This window comes from Nestor notabilis, unplaced genomic scaffold (genome assembly GCF_000696875.1).
Source record: "Nestor notabilis isolate BGI_N333 unplaced genomic scaffold, ASM69687v1 scaffold617, whole genome shotgun sequence".
NCBI classification, from domain to species: domain Eukaryota; kingdom Metazoa; phylum Chordata; class Aves; order Psittaciformes; family Psittacidae; genus Nestor; species Nestor notabilis.
The window spans coordinates 90549-101929 of NW_009934921.1; the positions used below are offsets into that span (position 1 = coordinate 90549).

Sequence of the window (11381 nt, forward strand, 5' to 3'; positions counted from 1 at the left end):
TGGCTTTCTGTCTAGTTCAGATGAGGTTATAAATGATAAGACAGAAACGTCTGTGTGATCAGCACAGATTTACAGGTAGTCAATGTTCTTGATCAACTGGTCTGGTTCTTGGCAAGAAAAGCTGCAGGGCTTGAGTTAAAGACCCTGATCTTGTGTTTTCTCCCTGGATTAGTGTCTGCTAGCCCCCATATCCCACATGGTGGGCAGCAATCCTGGGATTGCTCTTACTGTGGTAAAGTGGATCTATTTACTTGGGAGGTTTTATGCTGGACAGATGACTAGGTAGCACCAGTTGTGCCTGATAATTTCTCAGGGATAAAGGTGCTTAGATATTAATTTGGCTTTTGATGTGTGTTTAACAGAGAGAGTAATACTGTACACATCTCAGAGGAAAAGCTAGTGTCAATGTATATTTAACACCTGTGTTATGAAAATCTTGCTCTAAACCTATGCTAGGTGTGATAGTTTTCACACTCTTTGTTCCAGCCTATCCTGCAGAGCTAGAAAAGATAGGAAGGAAAGAGTTGGGTATTTTACCTCATACACTGTCAGGTTATTACCCCATTACTAGACCTGTGAGCCAGAAAAAGCCAGCATGAACCTTATTTTGGGATAGTCCCCCTGCTCAAATAAAGGGAATAGGCTTACCTGTATAATAGATGCCCACAGACTAGGGCATGGATCCAATCACCCTCCAGATGTATGTGGACCAAAGTTCACCTTCTCCTTGCTGTGAGCTAGCAGGGGACTATAGTGTGGTGGAGCCATCCCTTCTTCTCACTATTGCTCCCAACATAATTCCAAGTAGGCCTCTACCAAGCATCCTCCCAAGGAAAGTTTGAGGTAGGGCACATTGGCTCTGGGATACAGTCACTATGACAGTGTGCATCTGTCCCAGATGCCTGCCCTGCAGAATGCCTTCAAGAGGCTGGAAGTTTTTCCATGGTGGGATTTCCTTAGTGAACTGAAAATAGTTCAACCCAACTGGGCATTAATTCAGACCTGTGCTTGGTGATGTCGGTTCCACAAGCAAGCTGCAAGCTGCCTCCAAATACTAGGCTGAGCGAATACTGCTTTTGGTTAGATAGATTCTGAATTAGCAAGGATAACACATCCGTGGTGGGAATGGGCAAGACCAGTATGCAGGCAGCTTGTCAAGCAGCCTGTTTGGATGCTGTCACATTATACTGGATAACTTCAGTGTTACCAGTGCTTGTAACTGCAAGTCACCTCCTTCAGGGGCCTTTGAATGGTGGCTGCACTATGAGGTCCTGTGGCAGAAGTACTCCCTGCATCTACCACTGCCTCCTCCAGTTGAGTCACTCCTTTCTGAGCATGGGTTTTGCAACTCTCAGTGTGTTGGGTTGACAACATACCTCAGCTCATTTGGGGTGGGAGATATGTCACCTCTTTAGCACAGAAGACAGCTTTGCTCCCAGACTCAGAGATGTGAGGCAGGCCAAAGGCACAGCGACTTGTGTTTTCCTTTTATTTTAGGAAGAAGACTTTTCTGCAGTTTCTTCCTCTGTTGCTAGATCAAACACTGTGTTCCTACCCTGTTCTTGAAGCTTTTGAGTGACCTCATCTTTGCCTCTCTAACAAGGGACCCAAAACATCATACTGCCAAAGGCATCTTCCCCAGCATGTGGCAACAGGATTGATAATTGCACCGGGATGGATGGGGGAGCCATTCCCTGGGTTTCAGACGCAAGCTGGTACAGCTTGAAGCTTTATTCTCATTTCCCCCCAACCCACACACATTTCTGTGTGTTTTCCCTTGAAGTCTAGAGATACAGAATGCACACAGCTGAATTTTTTCATCCCTTTCACACCTTCCCCCCTCCTTTTTCTCCTGGCTGTTTGCTTCCCTGGCTTGCCAGCACTGCAGAGTGAACCTGTACTCTGGCTTCTGCATATGCAACATCATGCTAGCCCAGCTTTCCACACCACTGAGTATCAGGAGGTTGCTGCTAGCAGGTGCCAAATGCTGCTGATTTGCCAAGAGTTCTTGAGGCACTTGCAAAGTAGAGAGTGTCCTCTAGAAGTGAGGGAGGCAGCAGCTTGACTTTTGTGGTGTGAATGATCCTCCAAAGAAACTTCTATTTCTCTGTGGTCCTGGGAGATCAGCACTAAATATGGTGCACTATACTCTCTGTGCTCTATACTGCAACCCAGCCAGTGATACCCAGGTATCTCGCTGAGCATGGTTGCATCTGAAAATCAAATGCTGGGGATGATCCAGCAGTAGAGGATGTGCCCTTTGCACAGCTTCAACAGTGTGACCACAGTGCTTCCTGAAGGCACAGACTCTGAGGTCCTTGTGGTCCATGGTAAAGTGGACTGGTGATTGTGCATCAGCTGTTTGTCTTACAATCTGGCCTATTGATGTGAAGTGCTGGTGGTGGAAGTCCTCACTTCACTCACTGCTGGTAATATCTAGCGAAGAGATTGGAAGTGAGTGGGAGCTGGGAACATTTTCAGTTGATTTAGTCAAAGTGCTAAGATATGCTCATATCTTTCAGCTTCACTGCATCTCATGTATTCTGAAGCCTCTCAGGCTTACAACCCTTGTAGGACAGCTAGTAAACATGTGGAAGGACCTGCCTTCTCCTTCTCATGTCCATCAGGGAGGCAAATGCTAGTGTGGGACTGGGCCTTACACACTTGTGTCATGCTGTATGAACTATCTATATGGACTCCTCCATGGATGCAGGGGAGGGAGCTAAGTGTGCTTACTTGGAAAACCAGCAGTGAGCTATCACAAATGAAACCAGAGTGATCTGTTGCCAGAATTACTTGTCCTGGAAATATGTTGAAACTGTAAAAGAGCCTCTATAGGCAAAATATTGTTCTGCTGGCTGGGTCCTGGATAGGGGATGCAAAAGTGGAGCATCTCTTCTAATTAGTGATGGGAGCTTGCCGCATCAGGATCAAAGGAGAAAGCCTTTGCTGAATCAAGCTAAGATCAAAGTGTCCTATGTACAGAAAAGGCCCATTCCTCATTCTGCTGACAGTGGTGTACCCTGCTCTTCCTCCAGGCACGCTGCTTACAGGCATGCTTAATTACCAAGTAAGAAGTCTGCACATACAAGAGAGGGTGTAATGGCCATTGTAATTGTAATGGCCATTGTAATCCAATTCTAAGAGATGATTTGTCATGATCAATGCTTGTTGTCTCTCACAAGTCACTGAACTTCTTTGAATGCTTAGAAAAGATCTGAATTCTGTACCTTTGCAGAAGGAGATCCTTTAAAACATCCTTTGATTGTTTTTTCTGACCTCTTACGTGCAATTTTACTTAGTAGATGGGTTGTGTGTTTGTGCATATGTCTGTATTTGCGTTCATATTTACCCAAAGGGATTCAAGTCTTCATTCCTTAGGCTGCATTGAAAAATCCTCATCCCAATGGATATGCTAAATTTGAAATCTCTTCCTCTCTCCCTCCCCTGCCTCCCTCCTTTTGCATTAATGCAAAGCCACGTTTTTGCAACTTCTAACTTTGGAATGTTTAAACACATATCATTTGGTTGAGTTTTCCTACTAGGTGTCTTCCTGGGCATACAGGTTTATAAGCATATGTGTCTTTGTGAGCATCCACGCGTGTTTTGGGCCATGAGTATTGGTGTGGAAGGATGCAGTCACGTAGATACTTAGTCTGAGATACAAAGAAAGACACCGTAGTTTCTAAGGAAGATTTGATCTTTGGTCTTTCAACTGTCCCTTTTAGAGAGGAGCTGTGTTGTAGTAATGCCCCCCAGGTGCTGTTCTAACACACCTACTTCCCTTGTTTATGCTGATGGAAGAGGACTTTGCCTGTGTTTGGTCTCCTGACTCTCCTATTGTCCTTGTTTAAGCTTACTTGTCAGAAGCGATTGTGTGTGTTTTCCCCAGCTGTAGCCCTGCAGGTGCCACTTAGCTTAACAAAACAAGTCCTTGTCTTTAAGTGCCTCCTTCCTTGTACACATCCAGGGCCAAAGAGCAGCTGACGGCCCTGGAATACATGAGGCAAAGACAAGTCTGAGGAGCTGGCTTGCCGGGTGGTTTAAAGAGACAGACAGGACAGCATGGTCTGTGTGGGGTGCTCATCTTGAATGCCAGGTTGAAAGCAGCACCCCTTTGCAAGAGAAATGGACAGGGACCTCAGCTCTGCCTTGGTGCATTCCTCCTCGAAACCGCTTCCTGGCATCTAAATTAAAAAGGATGCTGTGGTCCCTTAAAAGGGGAAGGAGCTTATGGGGGCTGTGGGGTGCTGCAGCGCAGGAGTAGGGTACTGGCAAAGCAAAGGGAATATTATGTATTTCTTTCCTTTCATAAAGTGTTCATAAGTAGATTGGGAAATTCCCAAATGTATTGAAAAGGTATTTTTAAAGTGGAGAAATTATGCATGTTCTATTTTAGTGTTTTTATTATTCTGCAGGATGTTTGCAATCAACTAATAGTAAATATTAGGAGTAGCAAGAGGGTGGTAAGGTATGAAAATCACATCAGCTTGATGATTGAGTGATTGATGTAACTAACCTTGCAATGCAGACTTTCCAGTGAATTTACTATTAGTGAATAGTCACACTTAAGCATTACTTTTTCTGAATGACAAGAATTTGAATGTGTGTGGTTTTCTTTGAGGGGATAAGAAATGGGGCTGAAGAACACGTGCTGTTGTTCCAAATCAATTGAGTAGTTGTTTTTCCTCTCATGGAAAGCATCTCATTAAATCTACACTGAATATGGCAGAAGAACTTTCTGCACCATGCTGAATTACGAGGTTAATCCAGTAAATGTCCAAATTGTTGCAACTCTGCACGCTGGTTAGCACATGCATGATGCTAGACTGGATGAGTAGTCATGGCAAGGTAGCCTTCAACCTTAGACCTGCAGAAAAGATGATCCCTCATCAGGGTCCTCATGGATCACTTCTGGGCTTTGGGCTACTGCCACTGCTTGGCCAGCCATAAGCAAATGAGGAGTCCAAAACCATTCCCAGTCTGTTGACCACAGACGCAACTGGAAGGCAGATGCTTTACAATAAAGGTGATGCTTATTACTGGCTCTTCAAATTATTTATTTCCACTTGCTGCTGACAGCTCTGCAGAGGAGATTGATGGAATTGAAGCCTTCACCAGCTGCTCCTCATCCAGGCACCCAATTCTCTGAGATGTTAGCACCAGAGATGAACTTTTTCCCTAGGACTTTCCAGAATGTTCCATACTTTTAAATATGTTCCAAGCCTGTGAGGAAAGTCAGGGTTTTTTTTCCTGTAAAGTAAGAAAGTAATGAATTTCACTTGGAGACATTAAAAAGGCATTTTGTCTAGCTGTGTTGTGAAGCACTTCTGAGTGTCCCTCAACTCCTTGAGGCTTTGGAGGAGGCAGACATGGACGAGGGAGGGTTTGCAGTGTCCTGGGGTGTTGTAGCTACAGAGCAATCAGTCCAAACCCAGACACTCATCATAAGCTCTTCAGGTGCTAGAAACTTTGGATCTGTAGCATCTGAAGCTCAGTGCCTCCCAGCTCTGAGCAGCCCATCTCTCCATTAGGAAGACAATAGGATGGTCCATGGACTACACCTAGGTGCTAACAATATTCTGATATTGCCTAAGAGCTTGAAAACTCCTTGCCTTCTTCTCCAGCACCCTCCCACATGCTTTGAACAAGAAGTTGGTGAGCTGTAGTATAGAGAGATGGTTTCTGGAGTCAATATTTTGATTGGGGGGGAGGGGGAATGGTTTAAAGAATTCCAGTGGTACTCAAAAAGGTGATGGTTACTCCTTGGTTAGTTTCATTTGACAAGATATAGGCAGTAGAAGGGATTTCCCTGTGTGACTTGCAGTCTAAAACCTTCAGCCTTTTAGCTGCTGTGCTGGGAAGCTGGGGTTTATCAGGCTTTGAGCCCTTGTCCAGCCTGTGTGGAATGCAAAGAAGTGAATGGTGGAAATGCTGGGAAATGAATGAGATTCGATGAGATCCTTCATTATCAGTAGTCGTTTTTCAGCAGCTAGATAGTAATACCTGGTCTGTACGAGTTTTACATTTTTAACCCTTTAAAACTAGCACTAAAATGTTTCTGCTCATGCAGGACTTTATGAGGCATAGAAGTGGGGGGAGAACACTTCTTACCCCTTGGTGAAGACTTTTGGAATGAAGTTTCCTTTTCTGTTTCAGTGATGTTGGGTACCATTAAGATTGATGGGTATGAAAACATACTTTGTTATCTTTTAGGCACAGCTTGGCTGCTCCTATAGCTCTTTAAAAAAAGCCAAAACAAAACCTATTGTTTTCAGAGGCTCTGAAACTAGAGTTCTCTCACTTAATAGGGCCACCTATCTGCATGTTTCTGTGAAAAAGGTCTGCATGAGAGCAGCCTGATCTGGTGAAGGAGAAATATAAATCTTTTTAGCCTGAAATAACTGGTAAGTAATAACTGTGTAAAACCAGGATGCTGCTGTCATGACCTGCAAGTGTATGGGGCCGCTTGTATTGCTTGAACTAGATGTCCTTCTCCTGAAATGCTTGAACCGGGTGTCCTTCTCTTTCCAGGTCTGGTGTGTCCTCTGGAGGTGTCAGTCAGTTCAGGGAGTATCCAAGGTGTCTTTCTCTTTCCAGGTCTGGTGTGTCCGCTGGAGGTGTCAGTCAGTTCAGGGAGTATCCAGGTCGCACGGGGCCAGACAGCAGTATTGCCCTGCACCTTCACCACTAACGCTGCTCTCACTAACCTTAATGTCATCTGGATGGTCATTCCTCTTTCTAACGCCAACCAGCCTCAACAGGTATGTCCTTTCTTACTGGAGCACACATTTCTTTGGGGATTTCCTTTTCCTCGCCCTTTTCATACTGATCTGGATGTAGATGCTTTACAACGCTGAGTCTCTGGTTGTCCCAGAACTTCATTGTTCCTTTATTGCTGAACATGTCCCCTGGATCTTACATGAATCTGTTTTCTTCAGTGCTTTAACTGGTGCACATCATGTCCTTGGGCACCTTGGCTGGAAGTACAGTTGGGGCAGGTGTATGTGGTACTGTATTGCTGCCCTGGACCTTTGTGTTCAGAAGAGCACAGGAGATGTAATCCAGGTTTTGGTGCACTGTATATTGGATTTGGAGGACCTGGAAGCAGTTTCAGGCTTAAACTGGTGAAATCTATGTAAAATGTGCCATAACACAATTCAGAGACTCATCTCCCCTTTTGCTTCTCTTCTTTTGCATTGTCAGTTGCTTATGCAAGGCAAGCGGGTTGGAACTAGATGATCCTCAGGTCCTTTCCAACCCTAACTATTGTATGATTCCTATGAACATCAGCAAATGAGAGTCTGTCATGGTGGGCATAAGAATCATAAGCTGAGATCTGTTTTTTTGCCCACAAACTCTGGCAGCAGCAGATTGCCATTGCTCTGAAATGTGTCTGTCTTGGGTCACACTGCCCCTATCACATTTGGTATTCAGTTGTGAGAACGTGCACTGAGGAGTACTTGCTCCTCAGGGACCTGGTCTGAGTACATACAGATATGTAAGTCGTCTGACTGGTGGAAGCTGTGCAGGATCAGGGGTTACATTGCCTGTCATTCCGTTCATCCCAATGATCTTCAGTGTCAAATCATGGCAAAAAAACTTACTGGCTGAGACTCCAAATGATACTGTCCACTGGGCAAAGTACTCACTGACCTGCAGAGAGTCTCTGCTTCTCTACATTGATTGTATCCAGATGGGTGATGACTATTACATGAAGCAGGCTGGTACTGCCAGTCCAGCTATGCTGGAAGTCTTGGGTGTCTATCTGTTCTACTACCTTTGTGAACATTTTTATTGACATAAAATAAGCTACAGAGTGTGTTCTTCTAGAGAAAACACCTCTGCTAGGATGGGTCTGCCTTGGACAACTGTATGTTGAGGTCTAGTTATTTAGAGATCTTTTAGGAACTGCTCCTTTTGGCTTCAGAAGCTCATGTTTTGCATGCTGTTCTTCCTCCTTACTCAGTGTTGTTTGAGCTTTCCTTTCTTTTCCAGGTTATTCTCTACCAAGGGGGTCAGATCTTTGGTGGTGCACCCCAATTCTACGGGCGAGTGGGGTTTGCTGTGACAATGCCAACCACCAGTGCCTCGATCTTCATCAACAACACTCAGCTATCGGATACTGGCACGTACCAGTGTTTAGTCAACAATCTTCCCGACCGAGGAGTCAGGAATATTGGAGTCATTGGACTTACTGTCTTGGGTGCGTTTGCTGGTATTATGGCGGGTAGGGGAGAAACAGGGACAAAGGATTCTCTGTGCATGATAGTGCATCATAGCAGAGAAATATGGTAGCATACGCATTGAAGCCCATTGGCATCCTGTGGTGAGAGATGGTATTGTGGGAGTTTGTAGGGCACATGGTCTTCCTATGCAGGTAACATGTAATGGGGTTTTAAAATATGGTGAAGAGAAAACTTTTGTGGCAGCACTGTGGTGTGGAGTTGCAAAGAAGCATGAATTAAGTATGAGGGCATCCTGGAGAGATGAAGGGACCATAAGAGTTTTGAGGAGAAGAGATCTTTGCTTCCTTTTTGTGAAAGCAGTTAATCCTGGATGCTCCCTAGGGTGTTAAGTACTCCAGAGTGTGTGCCATTAGAAGGATATGAAAGCAAAACCTGACCACAGCAACTTCTATTAGCTCTCACCACCCTTGCTGTCTCAAAGACAGAAATGTTCACCTTTTTCTCTAGGGAGGGATCTAAGAGAACTGGGTCCTGCAGCAGTCAGCAGTAGTCTGTAACCTTGGTGGGCTGGTGGGTTAGGAATCTTTGTGAATTGTCACCCCGCAAACCCTAAGGGGTACTTGTCTGCTGCCTCCCTCTTTTCCCCTTGTCAGCTCTTGCCAGTGTCCTTGCTTTCCCCAGCAGCCTGTATGCAGAAAGAGCCTGAAACTCCACTGTTTGGTTGTATTTCCTGACCTGCTGTCACCCTCCCCTCTTCTCTCGCAGTTCCTCCTTCTGCCCCGCTTTGCAGAATCCAGGGGTCCCTGGACGTGGGCAGCGATATCACACTGACCTGCAGCTCGGAAGAAGGCATTCCCCGACCAACATACCTCTGGGAGAAATTGGACAATGTTCCCAAGTTACCCCCAACTGCCACACAAGGTGCTCATTCTGTTTATTACCCTCTTATTTCCCAAGTGATGGCTTGGGCTTTCCTTTCTCTGAGCCACCAGAGGTGGCATGGCTCATCGAGTGTTTGCCATCACTTGCATGGTCACTTTATTGGAACAAAGATTCCTAGAGCCCATGGTAGACTAGGTACCCTCCAATGGCCACTTAAATTTTCATGGGTTTTTGGTACAGAAACATGTTCCCCATCTGGTTGAATGGGAGAGAATATGGTTGCCCATTGTTGCCATGTGGCTGGAGATTGCAGCTGCTGACTCACCTGCATTTTAAACCAAATGAAAGGGTCATAGATTGGAAACTGGGAGAAGGGAAGCAGAATCATCCTAGGAAAATACTACCAGCTTCTCACACCAAGATCCCTGTTCTCTACGTTACTGCCAGAGCTGCCTTTCGTATGCGTAAAAAGCAAGGCTCTGATCAGACTGGGTGTTGCCCGGCTCCAAGTCCCGTCTCTAAGGTTTCTAAGCCTAGGTGTCCTGACCGAGTAGTGATAGCTGTACTTTTGCCCTTTATTTTGCTGTATTTTAAGAATACACAAGCTTTTTCACTTTACATAATTCAAGAGTGAGGAAAATTGGCAGAGCATGGGGAGGGAAGCACAGGGATGGGAGTTCAAGGGTCCACTTGGTAGGTGGATCTGGGTATAGGTAGTGGAACATATCATCCTTCCTCCTTTTCCTCACACAGTGCTGAGATTCCCAAGCTTTCATTTGCAGAAATTTAACTATAAGGAGAAAAAGAAACATCTAGTGTTAGCTCCTTAAGACCTAATCTTGTCCATGGCTGGGAGGTGTGGTGTGTGCATGCACACACACACACACAGTGCTTCCATCTCAAGCTTATTTCCTAATTTATTTCTCTCCCACCAAAATTCTCTATTTTCTGGCTTTACCTTTTCATGGTTTTCCTCAAGGAGGGGAGGGATTTAAATCCTTCTTTTCTCTCTGACTAGACCAAGTCCAGGGCACTGTCACTCTCCGAAATATCAGCACTGTGTCCTCAGGTCTTTACCAATGTGTGGCTTCAAATGCCATTGGAACCAGCACTTGCCTTCTGGACCTGCAAGTCATTGCACGTAAGTATTTTGCCAAGGGAGGCTTGGTTACCTGCTTCTGCCTTGTGACAGTAAAGTGTGTAACCACGTTTGCTATGAGCCACCGTGTGCCTCTCTATCAGAAGATTATTGTGCCGTGGAAAGGGGATGTTGCCTTTCCCCCCTTCCAAGCCATAGTAGCTTCAAATGCTCATGGATGGCCACAGTCCAGCCCTGATTTCTTCTCCTTTCTCTGTTCAATCACCTCCGCAGCCCATCCCCGGAGTATTGGCCTGATTGCAGGAGCGGTGGCCACAGGTGCTGTTGTGCTGGTGGTTTGCATTGTGTTGGTGGCCGTGGCACTGTTTTACTGGAAAAATAAACACAAAGAAGAAGAGGAGGAGGAGATTCCCAATGAGATAAGGTAAGAGGCAGGGAAAGCTGGTGGCAGGGAACCTCTGACTGCTTAGCAAAAGCAGTGGCTGACAGGAAGGCAATCAGAACTCTCACTCTTGCTAATCCAGTGGGTCAGGGGAAGATGTCCTTGTATGTCCAGAAAATGAAAGGAGCAAATGAAGAATGGCAATCACAGATCTTGAGTCAGTATTGCCTTTATTGAGAACTTTGACTTGGTGGTGTTAGCTCTGTAGCAGAATGTTGTGTTGGGGATTCAGAACCATGACATCGGGCAGTTATAGCTGAAAAGCACTGGAAATAGAACTTTGATCTTCCCTGGTGTTAGTGTCCAAGTGTTTCCCTCTGGTGGCTTCCTGCAGTTCTGCTAAGAATCAGTTTCATTGGTTGTACAGACATACTGACTACCTGCGAAGCAGTAGTGGCTGATACAGCCACTGGTTTTACCCCCCTAGGCACGTAAATGTGGGTTGTTTTCTTCAGTGGTAGGCACGTGGAGCAATTAATGTGCAAGGAGGTGGGTCCTGAGAAGATGGATGAGTAAATGGGCCAGTTATCCTTCACCTTGAACTGGTGGTGTTGACCCCAGCAGGATGTGGTGGGGAAGTGCTGGGCAAGCGGGATGGCATCTTCCATGTGCCCTCTCCTTCACAGGGAAGACGACCTGCCACCCAAATGTTCCTCTACTGCGAAGACATTCCACGCCGATGCATCCTCATCGGAGAACGACACCCTCACCTCCTCCAACACCTACAACAGCCGCTACTGGAACGACCCCAAAGCCCACCATGCCACAG

At 45.7% G+C, this 11381-nt stretch overlaps 1 protein-coding gene across 1 annotated transcript; it reads left to right on the top strand.

The window, feature by feature from the left end:
* Window positions 1-6600: 6600 nt before the first annotated feature.
* IGSF11 (immunoglobulin superfamily, member 11) lies at window positions 6601-11380 on the top strand (the record flags this gene model as incomplete). The annotated part of the gene is made up of 6 exons (XM_010017560.1): window positions 6601-6764; window positions 7999-8206; window positions 8955-9110; window positions 10090-10212; window positions 10444-10594; window positions 11239-11380. Coding segments are annotated over 6 exons (944 nt in total), but the record flags the coding sequence as incomplete, so codon positions are not given.
* Window position 11381: the final 1 nt, after the last annotated feature.